At 46.0% G+C, this 22358-nt stretch overlaps 2 protein-coding genes across 2 annotated transcripts; both read left to right on the plus strand.

Moving 5' to 3' along the window:
- The first annotated feature begins 600 nt into the window (after positions 1-600).
- Positions 601-16090, plus strand: LOC132206467 (uncharacterized). The gene is made up of 8 exons (XM_059640659.1): positions 601-702; positions 2877-3023; positions 4518-4643; positions 11533-11679; positions 13055-13180; positions 13645-13770; positions 14293-14416; positions 15924-16090. The coding sequence occupies exons 1-8, from the start codon at positions 601-603 to the stop codon at positions 16088-16090; spliced, it is 1065 nt and encodes a 354-aa protein (XP_059496642.1).
- A 2107-nt stretch (positions 16091-18197) lies between these two features.
- On the plus strand, positions 18198-22358 carry LOC132206406 (ferritin, middle subunit-like). Its single transcript, XM_059640515.1, has 4 exons — positions 18198-18299; positions 20060-20206; positions 21613-21738; positions 22203-22358. Exons 1-4 carry the CDS (start codon positions 18198-18200, stop codon positions 22356-22358), a joined length of 531 nt encoding a protein of 176 aa, XP_059496498.1.

Genomic DNA, 22358 nt, shown 5'->3' on the forward strand with positions numbered 1-22358 from the left:
ATCTGGCAGATTCAAAATGGATCCTTAAAGGACATCAGTTTCCTGTATTAAATGGTCCGGAAGCACAGGAATTCTGTTGCTGCACAGCGATAGGAAAATGTTTACTGTCAACCAAATCTGGCCATTTCTCACTGGGCTCCAACACCGTCGTTCAAAAGGTACAAAGAGGAATCCCTCAGAGTAACAAACTGACAGAATTCAGCAAATCTGTGAAGAGCGTGTCTTAACACATAAACGCAGATACAAAAGTGAAGTTCTCGAGTCTATTTTATTCTCATTTTCAGGTTGAAAAACTTGTACAATTTGTTCTTGCACAGGAGGTCAAAGGTCATTCAGCAATTCCATCATCCACCAGTTGTCAATTCTGATCGGTTTCTGGATCCAATTCCCATCCTGCACTGATTGGACGTGGCAACTGATCAATTGATTAACAAGAGCGATTGGCCATCACTGATGATGTCATTTCCTGCTCAAAAAATGAGGGTCTTCTCCTGGAGTATAAATAGACCCCAATGGAATTGCTATTTTAGGTGTAGCTGATTTTCTTTCTATAGTTATAATTTGATTTTGGTGGATAAGGAAAGCTGTTTCTATCACAAGATGGTCTCCCAGATCAGTCAGAACTATCACCAGGATTGTGAAGCTGCTGTCAACAAGCAGATTAATGTGGAGCTCACTGCCTCCTATCTCTATCAGTCTTTGGTGAGTGGTGTCTCTGTGGGGTTGGAGTTACTTCTGTTATGAAGTGAACTGTTTTTTTTAAAACAAACTGGATTAACAGTCTTGTAGACTTGTTTGTTTTTTTTTGTATCTCTTCCCTATTTCTTGATTCAGGGTAAATGTGGTGACAATGGGATATGATACTGATATGCAGCAACTGAGGCCCCAGTTGGCTCAATGACATATGGAGGGTGAAGCATCTTGTGATTTATCTTACAATTCCTTTTAGGGCTGTGATTGCCTCTAACCGGCTGTGGCTCTCCATAATTTTCTAAACTGCTGTCAAGTTTCAATGATCAGTGATAACCATTGGCTAACTACCTCTTTAAATCTGCCTTGATGCATCTGTTTTAATTTTGTGCATGTAAATAAACAAACATACTGGTTTTGGTATTTACAATAAGGTGTTGTAGTAATTTGACAAATCAGATTTTTTTTAAGCTGAACTGAAGTCCTTGAGGTAAGACAAGCTGCTCCCTGCTTAAGTAGGTCTCCGATATTATTTTGGCTTTCTGTACCCTATCATGAGGTGGGTTTGATCCATCACTTCACAACCTGTAGAAAGTTGACTTGTTATAGGTGCCTGCCCCCTGCCCCCCTCACCCCCACCCCCAAAGGGGGCTGTTAGAACATGCTGAGGCTATTGACCCAGAAATGAATGTTATTCCTTGACCTTTTATCCAGATAAAAAACAAACTGGCTCCTCCCACCATGTGGTGGTGCCCCTGTGCCCTTCCAAGGGGTAGAATGTGTCCAGAAGGTGTTGAGGTCCCCTTGGTGAGTGCTGCAGGGGACCTGGTAGATAATAGACCCTGAAAGGAGGTGGTGAATGCAGTCCCCATGAAGTGGGCAGCTCTGTCCTGGATGGTGTCTACTTCTTGCATGTTGTAGCTCCTGTTCTCCAGACACATGGAGAATATTCATCTCTCTCTGGGCTTGTGCCTGTTGCAAGGAAGTCCTCTCTGGGGACATGAGGATCAAGTCCCTATAATTACCTTTTTTGGGAGGTGGGAATAGCTTTAAATAGTGAACCAATTGTTGGGTTTTAGTCACTGACCACTGTCCCAACTCAATAGGGAATCTTGTGTGATGATGATAAAATCCCCACTATTCTTCACCTTCTACAACTTAACTACCCAATTAAACCACTTGTTTAACTTTTTGTTTGTATTTGAGGATTAAACTAACTTCTCACCAGGATTCTACCAAAGAACAACTTCTTCTTTTGATGTCAATAGACTGTTCCTAATCAGCAGTAACTTGTTGGATTGTGAATCTCAGTTGAAAAGTGAGTGAAATGAGTGGGGAAAACAATAGTTTAGCCTCTTGGAATAAGCTAAATTGAGCTCTCCAGCTTTGAACAAGTCAATAATCTATAGGTCACACAGTCCTGCAGATACCATTAGGTCTCCTGAACATTTGATCTTGTTTCAGTTGTGAATTTTAATGCTTTGCTTTGCAAGCTTCTGGCAACCTGAGTGCATGGCATAAACAAATGTGATAAACTATTGCTGCAACAAGCCAAAGGCTGTCACTGGGCAGGCTCTCCTTTAGCACCAAGATTCTCCTAATCGCCCTCATTCTCCTGCATACTGCAAACAGCATCTCTTGTAGAGCTGCTTTATGTAAAAAAAAAAATACAGTACATCTGATCCAATTGGGTGCAGAAGACCTGTACCTACTAGCTATATTAATGTCCAGCATCTGCATGCTACTCCAGCACCAGGGGAGACATGTAATGACTTGAAGTTGCCTGACCCTGTGCACATCCTGCATTCCAGCTCCTGGCACTTGTTTAAACCCTATTCAGTTCCCACTTCCATCCAATTCTGGAGGCTAGATGGTAGAAATGTGCATTCAGCTCTTCTATCTAGGCTGTGCCAGACCCACACCCCCAAACAATTCAGCAGGGTTTACAAACCAAAACACTGAATTTGCATCTTACATGGAAGAAGCTGGGGTTGTTTGGCTTCCTCCAATTAAAGGAGCTGCTGGCTAATTTTGCAACACCATTAGTGAACATTGTAAGGTGTCAACAATTTTCAGCTGATTGAATCATTAGTTTGCTTTAGACTAAACCAGTCCTCTAGTTCTGAGCATGAGAAATGGGGTCAATGATGTGTTTAATGGGCTTTAACTTTTGTTCTCCCTTCCAGATGTCCGACTTTGACCGGGATGACGTGGCCCTCGCCCATGTCTCCCGGTTCTTCAAAGATCAGTCCCAGGAGAAACAGGAACATGCAGAGAAGCTGCTGAAATTCCAGAATCAGCGTGGAGGCAGAGTCCTCCTCCAGGATGTGAAGGTTGGAGTTGGGGAGGGGGGTGCTGGTGTGGTGTGCAGGAATGGCAGCTCATGGTGTTTTCTGTCACTAGTGACAAGATTTTCATGTGGTAAAGGATGTGAAGGTTGGAGTTGGAGAAGGCAGGCAGTGGGGAGGAGATGTGAGAAATGGCTGCTTATGGTGTGGTTTCATGTCCTGAAAGAAAGTGAAAACTGTTTTGTTTGGCTCCCCTCCTTTTGACTAAAAGGAAAGAAATCCGAGAAACCAGCCTCTTGGCTCCCCTCCACCTGCTGCTACCCCACCCCACCCCACCCCACCCCATGCTGACCTGATAAACACCAAACCACATTAATCCCATTTACTGCACTTGGTCTACAGCCCCCATGGCATTGGTAGTTGTCTAGAAGCTGCTTAAATATTGCAGCAGTAGATGCCTCCCCCACTGCCCCACCCCCCCATATTATTTTTTCCACTACCCTCTCAGCAAAGGATTCCTCTAACCTGCTTACTCCTCACATCAGTGCCCTCTGGTCTTAATGTCTCTTTCTCCCCACCCCCTCATAGCAGACACTCCCCATCTACTATCAAGACTCCACACTAATCAAATGCCATCACATAAACATCTCAACTGACTTCACTCTGGGGATTGGAGTGAGAAATCTAATCTCTCCTTTTAATGGATTTTTCAGCCTTTGGGCAACATCCTGGTGACCCTTCCAGTGCCATTGTGTCTCTGGTCACCACACTGTATTCCACCTTTGCATGGCCAATGCTGCAAAGCTTGTGACAAGACTGGAGTCCCTGTCCTGCGCCCCAAGAAATGGGGACGGGCATTGTGGAAGCCATCTTCCCCATCCTGTCTACACTTATGGATCCTTGAAATATCTCTAGTCTTGTTCTCTTGGTTCCTTTATTGTCAACATATTGCTGTCCCTTCAATGAATTAAATAGTAGTGATGCTTTTGATCATTCAGGTCAGTCCGAGATGAAGCCATAAGCACAAGTGGGACTTCAACCTGGGCCTATGCTCCAAACCTAGGGACAGTACCACTGCATAACGAGCCCTGGGATTAAGTTGTGAATATCCTCCTTGGGATGCCATCAGATGGGCACTGACAATTCTGTGCAAACATAACTCTTATCCCCACGATGACCTGGTTGTGAATTGACTCTCCTTTCGGAAGAAGCAAATAGGGCTAGGTGAAAGCAATTGTTACATAACTGATCTGTTCTTCCATCGGGCTTCAGGGATGGCGGTGGTTAGCACAACTGCATCAGTGCTTGGGGCACAAGCTTAATTCGGGAGTTGACATGTTCACCACATCTCCACATAGGCTTCCTCCCACAGTCCAAAGATGTGCAGGGTAGGATAGGCCATGAAAAATGCAGGATTACATGGCTGGGGCTAGGACCAGGTTGGATGCTCTTCAGATGGTCATGAGTGGGCAGAATGGCCTGATGCATGCTGCAGGGATTTTGTTTCTGAGGCTTACCTGTCCTTCTTTCCATCCTCAGAAGCCAGAGAGGGATGAGTGGGGTAACAGTCTGCAGGCGCTGCAGGTTGCCCTGGATCTGGAGAAGAATGTGAACCAGAGTTTGCTGGATCTACACCAACTCTCCACAGCCCAGACTGACCCTCATGTAAGCTTCATCTCCTCCTCATTCTCATCACTGCGAGACCCTCAGGGCAACACTTCATTGGTTGGTCTGTGTGGATTGGAAATTCACAGGTGTGCACTGATCACTTTGGGTCCATGCTGCTGAGCAGTTGTTACATGGTGATCAGTAATGAAGTGAAATGGGAATTTGGAAGGCAATCCATTGGGAGTGATGAAGTGATATTGGCCATTGAATTCCCATTCTCACTTGGGAGCATTACAGTGGAATGATCATTGTCCATCACCATCCAACTCAGCTCCACTTCACAAACAGCAAGATGGAGCAGCTGAAATCCTATTGTCCTCACTGGCACAGATTTTCCAGGTGTTAGCTAAATTTTCAGGGCTGTCTGGAACTAGTATGGTTAAGCATGTTTTTCAGTGGGAATTCTGAAATTGTCTTGGATAGTGTTAATGCACCCAGTTGTCATATTCCTCTGTTGCAGCTGTGTGACTTCCTGGAGACTCACTATTTGGATGAGGAGGTGGAGATCATCAAGCAACTCGGGGGCTACATCACCAACCTGAAGCGCCTGGGAGCCCCTGAGAATGGGATGGGAGAGTACCTGTTTGACAGGCTCTCCCTGGAGGACAGCAGTTAGTGTGGCCTGGAGTACTGTCTGCTTGGTCTGAATGCATTCCCCACTTCACCCTGGACAATCTGTCTCCTTCCAAGGAGAAGGGAATTTTGTAGCAAAGAATGTAATGGCTGTACCAGCTAAATGGAAATGAATAAAATGATGTATTGATCTTGCTTATTGTCCATCATTCAGAGCTCTGAATACTTTGGGTGATAGCTCTTGCTTGAAGCCAGTTCTCTTCTGTAATTTGATTGGTCCAATTTCTAATTGGACTGGGCAACCCTTCACGGAATCGCTCACTATCCCCACATTAGAATGTAACTAGATGGAGTGTTTTTTTTGGTTATTCCTGTGGAAATTGAAGGTGCTTCTCCTCCAAATAGGATAAGGTTGGGATTTGTCAATTGTGGCATTGGCTTTCTTCTAGAGGACAATTAGTGCGCTTCTGGATATGGTGGGTTCAACTGGAGCTCAAAGAAATTGTCTTCCTCTGGTGCCAGGAAGCTCCCACACCGTCCAAAGAGACTTCTCTACCCAGCCTGATAGAATTTGGGATAGTGGTGTTCAATTGCACATTTCCCTTGAAATCTCTTCCCCGCCTCAGCCATCCTGCGTACTCAATTATTGCCTGAATGATGACAGCAACACAAAGTGAAGACAGCCCTTTATCTACTGACCCAGCTGCCTGATCACAAAGGTCTAAAGGTAGAGGCCCAGCAGGCTCTGATTTCAATCCAGCTGGCGGAAGCAGCAGAGGTGTGAAACAATCTCAACTGCCTGGTATATCTCTTTTTTTTTCCCCCATTGGGCCCTACCCTGACCAATAAACAGTATATTCTCAGTATTGTTACTTTTGGTTTCACCATCCCAAACTGTGGCTGGAGCTCTTTCTCTTCCGCATCTCCCCGCTTCTCTTCTTTCTTCCCCCCCCCCGACCCAACCTCTTCTTTCTTTGCTTTCCACGTGCCCCCACCAGCCTAAACATTCACCACAGCCCCTTTCCCTGGGAGTCAGCTCAAGACATTCACCTGAACTGGACTGGATTATAATGTAGGGCCTCATTGCCGCTTACAGCAGGATAACAGGGACCTGGGAATAACACAGCAATGCACCTGGTTAAATGCTGCTGTTTGATTGGCTCTTGTTGCTAAAGCCAGCATTGAGCGCACTAAGCTGCTCCCTTGGTTCCTCTGAGCTTCCCACATGGTGAACGTGACTCCTGATGCAGGTTGATTGGGTGAAATCAGATTGAAGGAGCAAAGTGGCTGGGAGAGGAGACATGGAGATGCTGACTTTCCTTTACGGCTGCTTCCTTTATCTTTCAAGGTGTCAGAGATCATGGGTTCTTGAGGGGGCTCTCAGAGGCATCCTGAGGATTGTTCCAGGGAGTTTTGTAGCGAGTGCACACTGCAGCCTTCATCGAGGTTGGCGGGGGGGGGGGTGCTGCAGAGTCAAAAGGCACTCAACATATTTGTTCCACCACATAAAGCAATTTATTTTCGGTGAAAATAAGTCTTGGCTACAGTAACCCTCAAGTGCAGGAAGGGGCCATTAGGCCCATTAAATCTGCATCGACCTTCTGAACAGCATCCTCCTTAGACCCAACCCCTTTGCCTTAACTCCACATTTCCCACGGCTAATCGACCTAGTCTGCAAGCCCCTGCTCACGATCGACAATCTGCAAATCATTGGGCTGTGTGAGGAAACTCAAGCACCTGGAGGAAATCCACGCAGGCCATCACCCATGGGTAGAACCGAACATGGGTCCCTGGCACTGAGCCGCCAAAACATTCTAAAGTACCAAAGGAAAGGAATACACTGCGGCAAACTACGTCATGGGAATAGACTCTGCAGCCCAGCCCGAACTTGCAGACCAGGTTTTCATAAACTGTGTAGTGCCATTTGCCTACATTTGGCCCATCTTTCTCTAAACCGTTCCTTTCCATGTAAATCTCCAAATGTCACTTAAATGTTGTAATTCTATCCACCTCGACCACTTCCTCTCGCAGCTCGTTCCACACACGCACCACACTATGTGTGAAAATGTTGTCACTCACGCCCCTTTTAAATCTTGCCGCTCTCCCCTCAAACCGGTGCCCTCTAGTTTTGGACCCCCCCACCCTGTCCCAGCATGCTTTTTATATACAGTCAATCTTGAGTGTGCCAATGGCAAGGCTACATTTAGTGCTCAGCAACTGTTACACTCCAGGAGGTGGTGATGAGCTGCTTATTACAGTCCACCTGGTGTCAGAGAGACCGGAATGATGCTGCTGCTGCTGCTGTTGCTGAGGAGGGGCTCCTGGGATTTTCATTCACAAACAGGGATAGTGTTCCAAGTCAGGATGGTGACAGAGTTACATGGAGCTGCTTGAGTGTCGTTGGTGCTGCCTCCAGCAAGAACATTGTAAACTATTCCAGCACTACTCCCAACTTCAGCCTTAGTGAGGGTGGGGAGGTTTTGGAAACTCAGGAGTTGAGTACTTCCTGACAGAATTCCCAGCATCTGAATTCCCAGTTTCTGAGCTGTACCATCTACAGAACGCAATGTAAACAGAACCAGAAATTCCTCACTTGGAAACCTGCTGGGGTGAATCACTAGTTCTACTTCAAACAACGAAAAACGAAACTGGGAGACAGAAATGTTCAACGTGCGATACATTTTTAGCAGCAACTGAAACATAGAGGCCTGAGGCCTACTGTGTAGAAGAGGCACTCAGCACATTTAGCGTTTTGCTTTTCAAACTGGGCTTCAAGGTCAAGGTCAGGGAGATCACATCAGATGCAGAATGGATCCACAAAGTACATCAGTTTCCTGTATTAGATGATCCAAAAGCACATTATTTCTGTTGCTGCACAGAAATAGGAAAATGTTCAGATCAACCAAATCGAGCCATTTTTCAAAGAGCTCCAACACTAACGTTCAAAAATTATGACGACTAATCCCTCAGAATAGCAATCCGACAGAATTCTGCAAATCTGTGATGAATGTGTCTTAACGCACAACCTCAGATAGAAAAGTGAAGTTTTAGAGTATATTTTATTCTCATTTTCAGGGAGATGTCCTTCCAGAATTTGCACTTGTGCGGGAGGTCAAAGGTCATTTCAGCAATTTCATCAACAACCAGTTGTCAATTCTGATTGATTTTTTGACCCGATTCCCATCCTGCACTGATTGGATGTGGCAGCTGATCAATTGATTAACAAGAGTGATAGGCCATCACTGATGATCTCATTTCCTGCTTCATAAAATGAGTGTTGGCTCCTGGAGTATAAATAGAGTCCCACGGGAGGCATGTTTACTGTTGCTCTTAACTTTGTTATTTTTCTGGGGAGGAAAATAAAGCAAGTGTTTCCTTTATAAGATGGCCTCTCAGATTAGTCAGAACTATCACCAGGATTGTGAAGCTGCTGTCAACAAGCAGATTAATGTGGAGCTCACTGCCTCCTATCTCTATCAGTCTTTGGTGAGTGGAGTCTCTGTTGGGTGAAACATACTTCTGTTCTGTTGAAGTAACCTCTTCCCCTTGGATGTAATTAAGTTGTCTATCTTATAGACTGAGTTTTGTGGCTCCTCCCTCTCTCTCAATGCAGGATGAGTGTGATGTTACTGTAACAATAGTTTGGTGTCTAATGTACTGTAACTTGGGTCCCAGTTGGTTGTCAGTGAGATGTGGAGTGTTCTTGTAGTTACTTGCCTGTCCCATGATGGTGTTGTGACTGGTGGTAATTATTGCTTCCTGTGACTGTTTGAAACTTGAGGGAACTAATTTAAAAATGAATTGGGACTCACCATTGTGGGAATGGAAGCACCATCAGCTAGTCACTGCTTTTCTTTTCCCTCTTGTATCCTTGTTTCTATTTGAATTTTGTGGGGATCTGAAGTAAACCTGCCAATTGATACTGAGAATCTTGGTTTCCTATTGCAATCAGCTTAGAATAGGCTTGTTCTAGCCCTGCAGAGCTGGGCTGAGAGGTGGCAAATGGAGTTGAATGCAGACAAGTGTGAGCTGATGCACTGTGTTAGGAGTAACCGGAAGGCAAAGTACAGCGCTAATGGTAAGATTCTTGGTAGTGTAGATGAGCAGTGAGATCTGTGTCGATAGACACGGATTGTTGAAAGTTGCCACCCAGGTTGACAGGGCAATTAAGGCAGTGTTTTGTCTTTTATTAATAGAGGATTGAGTTCTGGAACCAAGAGGTTATGGTGAAGCTGTACAAAACTCTGGTTAGGCCGCACTTGGAGTATTGCATACAGTTCTGGTCACTGCATTATAAGGATGTGAAGCTTTGGAAAGGGTGTAGAGGAGATCTGCTAGGATGTTTCCTGGTATGGAGGGAAGATCTTATGAGGAAAGGCTGAGGGACTTGAGGCTCTCTTCATTAGAGAGAAGAAGGTTGAGAGGTGACTTGATTGAAACATATAAAATAATCAGAGAGGGCTAGATAGGGTGGATAGGGAGAGCCTTTCACCTAGATGGTGATGGTGAGCATGAGGTGGGGTAGCTTTAAATTGAGGGCTGATAAATATAGGACAGATGTCAGAGGTAGTTTCTTTACTCAGTAAGGGAATGCAATGCTTTGCCTGTGACAGTAGTAGATTTGCCCACTTTAGGTACACTTAAGTCATCATTGGATAAGCAAATGGGCGTACATGGAACAGTGTAGGTTAGATGGGCTTGAGATCAGTATGACAAGTCGACACAACATCAAGGGCTGAAGGGCCTGCACTTTGCTGTTATGTTCTAAGTTCAGATTAAACTGGGTGAGGTTGTGACTCTTATCTGATTAAGCAGATCTCCATTTGAGATCTACCTTGCTTTTCTTCATACTCATGAGGTGGGTGTGGGCTGTCTGTATGTCAAGTGTTGGAGCTTTTCAAAGGCACAGCACTGCCATGGGGCTGAGAATGGACGAAGGGTACTGACCCAGTGACTATGGTTAAAAAGTTTATGCCCGTTGTATTTGGCCTGATTCTAAACTAACTGGCCCCTCGTTGCCCAGGTGGGGTGCTTGTGCCCTTCCAAGGGGTAGAATGTGTTTGGAAGGTGTTTACGTAACCTTAGTGTTTGTTGCAGGGTGCTCTCTGGGCTTGTCCCTGTCAACAGGAAGTCTCCTCCTGATGAGGATCAAGCCCCTGTCAGCCCCACTTTGGGAGGGGGAACAGCTTTCATTGAGCCAGCAGTTGGGTTTTAATCACTGACCCACTGTCCCAACACACCTTGTAAGCATGTGCCAGGAATGAAATCCTTACTATTTTACATCTTCTAACTGCACATTTAAATCGCAAAGATAAATTGTGCTTGTGTTTGCATTTGAGAATTGAAGCAACTTTTTTCAGCAGGATTCGTAACAATGTGCTTGTTACTGGCTGCTTCCAATAGCAGACCTGTGAAACGTCAATACATTGAATTGTGAACATCCTGGTTTAGAAATCTACAGGACTTTGCCTGTTGGATTAAGTCAACAGTGGTTTTTCCAGGTTAATGAGGGATCTTGTCTAGAGAGTAGTTGATCTGCAGATCACTGTCATATTTGTCATGTGATCAGTTTCTTTTGTCAGTCTTTCTTTCATGTGTAATGGTACAAGTTGCTAGCAGTCTGAGTCAGTGCAGCGTTTTTAGATGCAGCAATAAACTGTTGCAGTAACAACCCAAAGGCTGTCCTTCGGCAGGCTTTCCTTGGCAGATTCTTGGAGCTAACGTCCTTCATTCATCTCCTCATGCCCCCCCAGCCACCCCAATACTGCAGTTCTTGTCAAACTAATAGATACAGTGCATCCAATTGCATTGATCCTGACTAAGCAGAAAATGTGCTCCTTCCTAGCTGTTAATTGCAGTGTCTCGGATCTGTTTTCTCGTCTTTGCCAAAGCAGCAATACAGTGCCCTGCAGCTGTTCTATTGGTGTACATCCTGTGCTCCAGCCCCTGGCATTTCTTGAAACCCTATTCAATCAAAGATTTATCCCATTTCTGGCGGAGGTTAATCAGTAAAAACATCAATTCACACTTGTTCTCACCAAATGCTGTGCCAGACCCTCCTGGGCAAGTTGCCAGGAGTTTCAAACCAAAATAAAACACATGGTATTTACAGCTTACCTGGAGGAAGCTGGGATTGTTTTGATTTTTCCAATTCAACAGCAACTGCTCAAAACTGGGTTCTGAATTGTTAATGCATCAGGTACTTAACAGCTTATTCTCAGTTTGATTTTGAGAATGCTCAAGTAGCCCTGTAGTTCTGAACTGAAATTGGCCCATGACTTGTTAATGGACTTTACCTTGTTCTCCCTTCCAGATGTCCTACTTTGACCGGGACGATGTTGCCCTTCCCCATTTTTACCAGTTCTTCAAACATCAGTCTCAGGAGAAGCGGGAACATGCAGAGAAGCTGCTGAAATTCCAGAATCAGCGTGGAGGCAGAGTCTTCCTCCAGGATGTGAAGGTTGGAGTTGGGTGGGGAATGGGATGGTAATGGCTGCTCTTGTGGTGTGGTTTCAAGTCAGTGACAAGGTTTTCATTTGAGTCAAAACTTTGTTCAACCTGTTTGATCTCCTTTTTGAATCCAGTGGAGAAAGAAGCCCTTTCGCCCACCATGTCTATGCTGACCCCACAAACACTAAACAACATTAATCCCACTTACCTGCCCTTGGTCCACAGGCCACTGTCCTGGCACTAAGTACTTGTCCAGCTGGACCTAAAACTGATCTGGAGTAGCTGACTCCACCACCATTCAAACATTTAGGTGGTTCATCTCATTTCTAACAACCCCTCGGAGGAGGGTGAAGAGAAAGTTTCCTCCAATCCCCTCTAACCTGCTTACTCCACAAACCTGGTTTCTCTCTGGGCTTGGTGTCTGCCATGGGGAAGACATTCCATCAACTGGCCACTCTCTATTCTTCAATAATTACATCAGGTCACTCCCTCAGCCGTTCCTGCTCCACAGAAAATCCCAGCCTATCTAACCTCCAATCAAGGGATCTTGGGCAACAGCCTGGGGAACCTCACCAGCTTCCCCCTGCAGTGCCATCCTGTCCAGGTGACTGGTGAGGCCAAAGAGGGAATAATGTGGTGACTAGAAGAACAAACTGTGACCAGACTGGTCCCCTTCCTGTTCCACCACACCAAACTAATAGAGGTTGCTTGCCCTCTGTCACTGTTACACCCTGTTGACCTTGTCTGAACTTTGAGGGATCTATGGTTGTGGGCCTTTCTTAACTGTTAGCAGCACAACACACTTTGCAAACACCTCGCTGTCCCTTTGATGAATTAAATAGCTGTGATGTTTCTGATCATCCTGCTCAGGCATGTATGAAGCCACCAGCACAAGTGGTACTTGAACCTTGGCCTTGTCAGCCAGAGACAGGGGCACTACCACTGTACCATGACAGCATTTAGGCTTCACTTGTGAATATCCTCACAATTCCATCAGATGGACCCTGATGCAAATCTTGTCATTATCCCCCACAATGACCTGTTATTCAACTTCCTCCTTCAGATCAAGGACCGACAGGCAAGGTGAAAGCAATTCTGAAGGAACTGTTCTTCAGCTGTGCTCCAGGGCTGCCTCAGGGGTGAGCAGTGTTCTCAGTGCTAGGGACACAGGTTTTGATCTGGCCTCTGGTGAGGGACTGGTGTTTACATGTCCTCCCCATGTCTGCGTTGGTGTCCTCATAGTATAAGAGGATTGGCCATCTGAAACGCAGGGTTACAGGAATAGGGTGGGAGAAGGATGGGTTGGGTTCCTCTTCAGAGCAGTTACAGACTGATCCACGTTGTAGAGATTCTGAAGCTTAACTGTCCTTCTTTCCTTCCTCCAGAAGCCAGAGAGGGATGAGTGGGGTAACAGCCTGCAGGCAATGCAGGTTGCCCTGGATCTGGAGAAGAATGTGAACCAGAGTTTGTTGGATCTACACCAACTCGCCACTGCCCAGACTGACCCTCATGTAAGCTTCACCTCCTCATTGACTTCACTGCTAGGCCCTCAGGGCAACACCTTCATTGGTTGGTCTTTTGTGGATTAGAAATTCAGTTAGACTTTGTTTTTGTGCAGATGACATGGATCACTTCAGATCCATAGTGATTACAAAATCATTGCTGAGCAGTTGAGTCCAATTATGTATTTTAACTTGTAAACCTGTGGGGAGGACTGAGGGGATATTGGTGACTGAATTCTCATTCAGGACCACTGCAGTGGAATGACTTTTATCCATCACAAGTCAACTCTGCTCCAGTAAATAAACAGCAAGATGAAGCAGCTAAAAAGCAGTTGTCCTCTTTGCACAATTTCTCCAGGCGTTGGCTCTAGTCATCCCTGACAATCTCCCTCCATATGCACGTTTTTCAGTGGGGATTCTGAAGTTGTCTTGGGTAGTGTTAATGTACCAAGTGTCATATTCCTCTGTTGCAGCTGTGTGATTTCCTGGAGACTCACTATTTGGATGAGGAGGTGAGGATCATCAAGCAACTCGGGGACTACATCACCAACCTGAAGCGCCTGGGAGCCCCTGAGAATGGGATGGGAGAGTACCTGTTTGACAGGCTCTCCCTGGAGGACAGCAGTTAGTGTGGCCTGGAGTACTGTCTGCCTGGTCTGAATGCATTCCCCACTTCACCCTGGACAATCTGTCTCCTTCCAGGGAGAAGGGGCATGGAGCAAAGAATGTAATGGCCGTACCAGCTGAATGGGAATGAATAAAATGATCTCTTGATCTCAGTTCGTGTGCATCATTTTGAGCCCATTGATACCTCTCTTTGGTCAAGCAAGCTTTCTTGCCTTACTTCACCACTGCTTTTCCCCAACCCCTTTGGACAGACTCCAGGCCTATGGGAGCCAGTTGGGGTTCAAATGGGGCCTGTGACCTACCCTTAGTACAGCCATCAACTGGTGGCCCTGCTGACCAGTTCACTTTGTCACTGAAGTCTGCTGCTCCTCCCAGGGGCCCTTGGGTTTTCTGAACTTTCTTGGTTCAACTGCATAGATTTGTTTTTCCCCGGAAGGAATCCAAAATGCCTTAAAGGGGCTTCCTCAGTTTTTTGCTTTCTTTCCTTCGCCCAGGGCTCAGGCCCTCCCCATAACTGGAAGTCCACCAGCCCTGAGCTGGGGAAATTCAGCCCAAACATTCTCAACAGTCACATTCCAGAGAATCATCTCCAGATTCTCTGGGGCTACTTGATTGATAGTGGATGCTCTTGATACCATAAATACAAGGATTGGTGACCTGGGGCTTGGATGATTGCCCATGGTTCAAAATACTCACATTTGGTTTATGCTTGCAGCTACAACTGACCTCTTACTGTTGAAGGGTTTGTACAAAAAGCTGCTGCCTTGGTTCTTGGAACCTTTCCATGGGCTGATGAAATTTTTTTTTTGACCCAGTGAGGGAGCAGGGATTTCTGGGGAAGTTGGGGACTGTCTCCTTCAGTCAAGATGCCTGGACATGCTGACTTTGCTGTACAACTGTTTCCTTGATCATTCAAGGTGTCTGATCATGGGTTAGGGAGGGGGTGATCAGAGACAGCCCAGAGATTGTCTTCTTTTGGCGCGAGTGCACACTGTAGCCTTAGAGTGTGGGTCATTAAGGTACTGAATATATTTGTTCCATCACAAGAATCCTTGTTGTTTGGCCCAGTCTCTATCCTTGGTGATAGAATCCCTGCTCTCCGGCAAGAGGCCATTTGACCCAGGTAGCATCAACCTTCTGACCAGCATCCTGCTCAGTCCCACCCCAGTCCTTTAACCCTATGTCTTCCCCATGCCTAATCCAGCTTGCCCCTTGTCAATATCACCAACTTAGCATTGCCTATCCACTTGACCAGCAAATAGTTCAGATGGTGGGTGGGACACCAAACAGACACTGTAAATGTACAAACTCCCCAGGGTGCCCTAAGGCTGTAATAAATCCCATGTCGCTGTGAGGTAAGTGTTCGCTACTGAGCCACTGTCTCACCCTAAAGTACCGAACAAAGGAATATGCTGTTGCATACTGTCAGAGTCCTACAGCAGAGATACAGGTTGTTTGGCTCAAACCGTCCAGGCTGAGCAGTGTTTGCCCCGTTTCCCTCAACCAGTCCTTTCCCTGGAAATCACCAAATGTCTTTTAACAACTGCAATTGCACCCACTTCTCCGCTTCATACAGCAGCTCATTCTTGACCTAAACCATTTTCTGTGGGAAAAGCTCTTCTTCAGCTTCTCTCCCCCCCCCCCCCTCCCCCAACCAACCCCACATGCCTCAGTGTGAAAACATTACCCCTACCACCTCTAGTTTTGGACTCCCCTACCCTGTCCCAGCATGCTTACTGTATGCAGTCAATCGTGAGTGTGCCAATGGCCAGGCCACATTTAGTGCTCAGCAAGTGTTACACTTCAGGAGGTGGTGATGAGCTGGTCATTACAGTCCACCTGGTGTAGGAGAGACTGGAATGATGCTGCTGAGGAGGGGCTTCTGGGATTTTCATTCACAAACAGGGATATTTTCCCAAGTCAGGATGGTGACAGACTTACATGGAGCTCCATTGCGTGTTGTTGGTGCCGCCTCCAGCCAGAACATTGAAAACTGTTCCAGCATTACTCACTCCTAACTTCAGTCTTATTGATGGTGGACCGGCCTTGGAAAGTTACAAGTTGCGTAATCACAACAGAATTCCCTGCCTCTGACTTCCCAATTTTTGAGCTGTTCACTCTACAGAATGCAATGAAAACTGTAACAGATACTGTCACCTTGGAAACATGCTGGCGTTAAGCGCTGATTCAACTTCAACAATGAAAAACCAAACATGGAGACAGAAATGTTCAACGTGCGATACGTTTCTAGCAGCAGCTGAGACACAGAACCCTGAGGCCTACTGTGTATAAGAGGCACTCGGCACATTTAGCATCTTGCTTTTCAAACTGGGCTTCATGCGACCCTAAGTCACGGTGATCACAGCAGATTCAGAATGGATCTACAAAGGACATCGGTTGCCTGTATCAGACGATCCAAAAGCACATTATTCTGTTGCTGCACAGAAATAGGAAAATGTTCATATCAACCAAATCAGGGCATTTGACAAAGATGAGGATTGCAAATGTCATTCCCCTGTTCAGAGGATAGCAAATGTGGTTCCCCTGTGCAAGAAGGGGAGTAGAGACAAACCTGGTAATTGTAGACCAGTCAGCCTTATCTCAGTTGTTGGTAAAGTGTTGAAAAAGGTTATAAGGGATAGGATTTATAATTATCTCAAAGAATAAATTGGTTAGGGATAGTCAGCACGGTTTTGCGAAGGGAAGGTCGTGCCTCACAAACCTTATTGAATTCTTTCAGAAGGTGAGCAAACAGGTATTTGAGAGTAAACCGGTTGATGTGGTGCATATGGATTTCAGCAAGTCGTTCGATAAGGTTCGCCACAGTAGGCTATTGTACAAAATGCGGAGGAATGGAATTGTGGGAGATATAGCAGTTTGGATCGGAAATTGGCTTGCTGAAAGAAGACAGAGGGTGGTAGTTGATGGAAAATGTTCATCCTGGAGACCAGTTACTAGTGGTGTACTGCAAGGGTCGGTGTTGGGTCCACTGCATTTTTATAAATGACCTGGATGAGTTTGTAGAAGGATGGGTTAGTAAATTTGCAGACGACACTAAGGTCAGTGGAGTTGTGGATAGTGACGAAGGCAGCTGTAGGTCGCAGAGAGACATAGATAAGCTGCAGAGCTGGGCTGAGAAGTGGCAAATGGAGTTTAATGCAGACAGGTGTGAGGTGATGCACTTTTGTAGGAGTAACTGGAAGGCAAAGTACAGGGCTAATGGTAAGATTCTTGGTGGTGTAGATGAGCAGAGAGATCTCGGTGTCCATGTACACAGATCCTTGAAAGTTGCCACCCAGGTTGACAGGGTGGTTTAGAAGGCATACAATGTTTTGGCTTTTACTAATAGAAGGATTGAGTTCCAGAACAAAGAGGTTATGGTGAAGCTGTACAAAACTCTGGTTAGGCCGCACTTGGAGTATTGTGTACAGTTCTGGTCACCCCATTATAAGAAGGATGTAGAAGCTTTGGAAAGGGTGCAGAGGAGATTTACTAGGATGTTGCCTGGTATGGAGGGAAGGTCTTACGAGGAAATGCTGAGGGACTTGAGGCTGTTTTCATTCAAGAGAAGAAGGCTGAGAGGTGACTTAATTGAAACATATAAAATAATTCGAGGGTTGGATAAGGAGAGCCTTTTTCCTCGGATGGTGACAGCGAGCACGAGGGGGCATTGCTTTAAATTGAGGTGTGAACGATATAGGACAGATGTCAGAGGTAGTTTCTCTACTCAGAGTAGTGAGGGAATGGAACGCTTTGCCTGCAACGGTAGTAGATTCACCAACTTGAGGTACATTTGAGTCGTCATTGGACGAGCACATGGACGTACATGGAATAGTGTAGGTTAGATGGGCTCCATATCGGTATGACTGGTCGGCACAACATCGAGGGCCGAAGGGCCTGTACTGTGCTGTAATGTTCTATGTTTTATGTTCTATATTCTATGGCTCCAACACCAACGTTCTAAAGTTATGACGACTATTCCCTCAGATTAACAATCCGACAGAATTCCGCAAATCTGTGATGACTGAGTCTTAACGCACAACCTCAGATACACAAGTGAAGGTTTAGAGTATATTTTATTGTCATTTTGTGGCAAATACATTTACAGAATGTGCACTTGTACAGGAGGTCAAAGGTCATTCAGCAATTCCATCATCGACCAGTTGTCAACTGTGATTCGTTTCTGGATCCAGTTCCCATCCTGCACTGATTGGACGTGGCAGCTGATCAACTGATCATCAAGAGTGATTGGCCATCACTGATGATGTCATTTCCTGCTCCATAAAAAGAGGGTCTGCCCCTGGGGTATAAATAGAGTCCCACGGGAATGATGTTGATTGTTCTTCCTAATTTTGTTATTTTGGTGGTGAGGAGAATAAAAGAAATTTATTGTCACAAGATGGCCTCCCAGATCAGTCAGAACTATCACCAGGATTGTGAAGCTGCTGTCAACAAGCAGATTAATGTGGAGCTCACTGCCTCCTATCTCTATCAGTCTTTGGTGAGTGCTGTCTCTCGGGGTGAAACATATAAATCTGTTCTGTTGAAGTAAATTCTTTGCCTGGCCTCTAGTGAAGCTGACAATCTAGTAGATTGAGGTTTTGTGGCTCCTACCTAAATATCAGTTCAGGATAGAGGTGGTGTTACTATCACGATGGTGTAGGATACTGATGTATGTTAACTCAGGTCCCAGTTGGCCTTCAGTGGTATCTGGAGGGTAAAAGCCTCTTGCTTTTTTTCTTTCTGACACAAGTTTCCTGACTTCATTTGCCTGATCTCTGTGGTGGTCCTAAACAAACATGCTGATTTTTTTTAACACTGACAATAACAAGAACTTCCCTGTTGCAGTGGCCCTTGTTAGTCTGAACAAACCTGAGGCTAGTCTGTGACTGGTATCTATTTTATGTAGATCTCCTTCATTGAGGCTGACTTGGCTTTACTTGCATTTATTCAAGAGGTGGGTGTGGCCTATCCCGTCCCCACTGAGAGTTGATCTGCTGTGTGTGAGAAATGTTGGATCCCCTCTCTGCCCCCTCTCCTCCCCACCCCACCCCACACTGGGGCTGCAGGAATGTGCTGAGGCTATGAGCCCAGTGACATTGAAGAAATGGAGGTTGTTCCCATATCATTTAGCTTGACCTAAAACAAAATGTCCCCTCTATCCCGGTGGTGATGTGACTGTGCCCTTCCAAAGAGTAGAATGTGCTTGGAAGGTATGTGTTGAAGTAACCTTGGTGAGTGCTGCAGGGGACCTGGTAGGTAATGGACCCTGAAAGGAGGTGGTGAATGCAGTCCCCATGAAGTGGGCTGCCCTGTCCTGGATGGTGTCTGCTTCTTGCATGTTGTAGCTCCCCTTCTACAGACACACGGGGAATATTCATCTCTCTCTGGGCTTGTGCCTATTGGAAGGAAGTTGTCTTATAATGAGGACTAAGTCCCTATAAGCCTCACTTGGGAGGTGGGACCGCTTTAATGGTGAGCCAGTTGTTGGGGTTTAATCACTGTGTCCCAACTCTATTGGCACATGCTTCCCAAGGATAAAATCCCGACTATCTTCTGCCACAACTTGTAACTACCCACTGAAACCACAGATATTTGCTTGCCTGACTGTGGTTTTTGGATTTGAGGATTAAAGTAACTTTACAGGAGTCCTTCCCCAGAATGTAATTCTTAGCTGATGCTTCCAATAGCGAGCATTAGCTCTTCAACCCTTACATCGAATTGTGAACATGACAGTTTAGATATGAGTCACATGGGCTGAAAACCTACAGGATTTTTTGCCTGTTTGGGTAAAGTCAGGGCAAGTGTTTTTCCAGGTTACTGTTTTCACTAGTGACGTTATCTACAGGCCACTAATAGTTGACATTTGATCATTTGTTTTGCAATTTGTTTCAGTCATGTGACTTGGTGCAAGTTTCTGACAGCCTGAGTTTGCACTATTTAGGCAGAGCAATAACCCACTGCTGCAACGATCCAAAGGCTGTTACTGGGCAGGCTTTCCTCGGCATTATCTTAGTGCCAAACTCCATACTGGAGACAGCACACCTTTGTAGAGTTCATGTGTACACTTACATCCCAATCTCATTGATCCTGGGTTTGCAGAAAACATGCTCCCTACTAGTCGTTGACTACAGCAGGGTTTCAACATCTTTTTTCCAGTTTTCCCCAAAGGCAAAACATAGTGCCTTGCGTCTTGTAGTTGAGAACTGGAATGGGGAGTGAGCCAGTGATGTCTGATGTAATTTTAACTTGATCTTCCAGATGTCCTACTTTGACCGGGACGATGTTGCCCTCGCCCATTTCTCCCGGTTCTTCAAAGATCAGTCCCAGGAGAAGCGGGAACATGCAGAAAAGCTGCTGAAATTCCAGAATCAGCGTGGAGGCCGAGTCCTCCTCCAGGATGTGAAGGTTGGGGTTGGGTGGTGGGGGAAGTGCAGGGGGGAATGGCTGCTCTTGCGGTGTCATCTCCAGTGACAAGATTTTCAGATCCTGAGCGAGTGTGAGAAGTTCTTTTGCTTGGCTTCCCTGTTTGCTCTTCTCCATCTCCAGTGTTTCAGCATTTATGCAAGCCCTCTGGTCCACCAGGCCTATGCTGACGCAGCAAAGACCGAACTGTACTCACCCTGTACTTGGTCCAGGCCCTACTATACCCTAGTGTTTAGCACTCGCCCAGCTAGTCCTTTAAACAGTGCTGCAGTAGCCGTTTCCAGCACTTTGTTCTTCCGTTCCCCAACACACCCACCAAATTTCCTCCAATCCCCTCTATCCTGCTTCCTCAAACCTGTGCCCTCTGGTCTTAGTGTCTGCCATGGGGAAGACATTTTCCCCATCTACTGTCCAGACTTCCTTGTCTTCCATCAAACAACCACCTCAGCCTCACCTGCTCAAAGGAAAACCCCCAGCCCATCCAATCACTCTCCTCAATGGATTTTCTGTCTTGGCGAAACAACCTGGGGACCCTCACCAGCACCCCCTGCAGTAGCATCCTGTCCTTCTGACCAGTGAGGCCAACGATAGAATGCAGCAGAGACCGGAAGAACAATTTTCATAAAATGTGTTCAAAGGACTTGTCCCTGTGCTGTTCCTCACAACCCTGCCCCAAACTAACATGTTACTTGGCCTATGTCCCCTTTCACACACAGTTTGCCTTGTGTGAGCATTGAGGGATCGATGATCCTGTGTTTATTGTAAGCACATTACTGCCCCCGACAATGAATTCAAGTCATGATGGTTCTGACCATGCTGCTCGGGCATGTATGAGGCCACAAGCACAAGTGAGACTTGAACCTCAGCCTTGTCAACCGGAGCTTGGGACACTAACGCTACTTCCCCCACAGCCCTTGGGATTCACTCCTGAATATCCTTTTTAAGACTCCAGCAGATGGACACTGGTGCAAATGACTAATCTGGTACATTTTTATTCCCTGTGGTACAAGAATACGTTCCTGAGCTTCCGGCTTCAGGTCAAGGATAAATGGGGCAAGGTGAAAGGAGTCACCAAGTAGCTAATGTTTTCTTTACCTGGACTTCAGGGATGGCACAGTGGCTCAGTGGTTGGCACTGTTGACTCAGTGCCAGGGGCACCAGTTTGGTTCTGGCCTGTGACGAGAATTTAAACGTTATCCCAAAGCATGGCTTCCCCACACAGTAGAAAAGAGGATTGGCAACTTGAAATGCAGGTTACACGAACAGGGTGGGAATGGGACCAGATGGGATGCTCTTCAGCAGTTATGGTCTCAATGGGGTGAATGGCCAGCTCCCATGCTGCAGGGATTCTGTTTCTAAAGCTTACCTGTCCTTCTCTCCATCCCCAGAAGCCAGAGAGGGATGAGTGGGGTAACAGTCTGCAGGCAATGCAGGTTGCCCTGGATCTGGAGAAGAATGTGAACCAGAGTTTGCTGGATCTCCACCAACTCGCCACAGCACAGACTGACCCTCATGTAAGCTTCACCTCCTCATTCACATCACTGCTGGACTCTCAGGGTAATGTTTCATTGGTTGGTCTGTGTGGATTGGAAATTCACTGATGTAACACTTTCCATCCATTACTTTCCTGAACTATTGTAACATTGATCACTTGGGATCATACTGATTACAATGAGGTATAAGGGGAATTTGATCTATAATCTAGTGGAAGTGCTGAAATGACGTTGGCCATTGAGTTCTTCATTAGTATCATTGCAGTGGAATGATCATTGTCCATCACAATCCAACTCAGCTCCATTTCACAAACAGCAAGATGGAGCAGCTGACATGTTGTCCTCACTGGCACAAATTCTCCAGGTGTTAGCTCGCTTTTCAGGGCTGTCCAGAGCTAGTCATGGCTAAGTCTGTCTTGCAGAGGGAATTCTGAAATTGTCTTGGATAGTATAAATGTACCAAGTGTCATATTCCTCTGTTGCAGCTGTGTGACTTCCTGGAGACTCACTATTTGGATGAGGAGGTGGAGATCATCAAGCAACTTGGGGACTACATCACCAACCTGAAGCGCCTGGGAGCCCCTGAGAATGGGATGGGAGAGTACCTGTTTGACAGGCTCTCCCTGGAGGACAGCAGTTAG

The sequence above is a fragment of the Stegostoma tigrinum genome, chromosome 38, assembly GCF_030684315.1.
Source record: "Stegostoma tigrinum isolate sSteTig4 chromosome 38, sSteTig4.hap1, whole genome shotgun sequence".
In the NCBI taxonomy this organism is placed as follows: domain Eukaryota; kingdom Metazoa; phylum Chordata; class Chondrichthyes; order Orectolobiformes; family Stegostomatidae; genus Stegostoma; species Stegostoma tigrinum.

Coding starts and splice junctions, on each gene's coding strand:
- LOC132206406 (XM_059640515.1), top strand. CDS start 18,198: ATGGCCTCCCAGATCAGTCAGAACTATCACCAGGATTGTGAAGCTGCT. Junction 20,207..21,612: donor TCCTCCTCCAGGATGTGAAG/GTTGGGGTTGGG, acceptor CTCCATCCCCAG/AAGCCAGAGAGGGATGAGTG. Junction 21,739..22,202: donor CAGCACAGACTGACCCTCAT/GTAAGCTTCACC, acceptor CCTCTGTTGCAG/CTGTGTGACTTCCTGGAGAC.
- LOC132206467 (XM_059640659.1), top strand. CDS start 601: ATGGTCTCCCAGATCAGTCAGAACTATCACCAGGATTGTGAAGCTGCT. Junction 3,024..4,517: donor TCCTCCTCCAGGATGTGAAG/GTTGGAGTTGGG, acceptor TTCCATCCTCAG/AAGCCAGAGAGGGATGAGTG. Junction 13,181..13,644: donor CTGCCCAGACTGACCCTCAT/GTAAGCTTCACC, acceptor CCTCTGTTGCAG/CTGTGTGATTTCCTGGAGAC.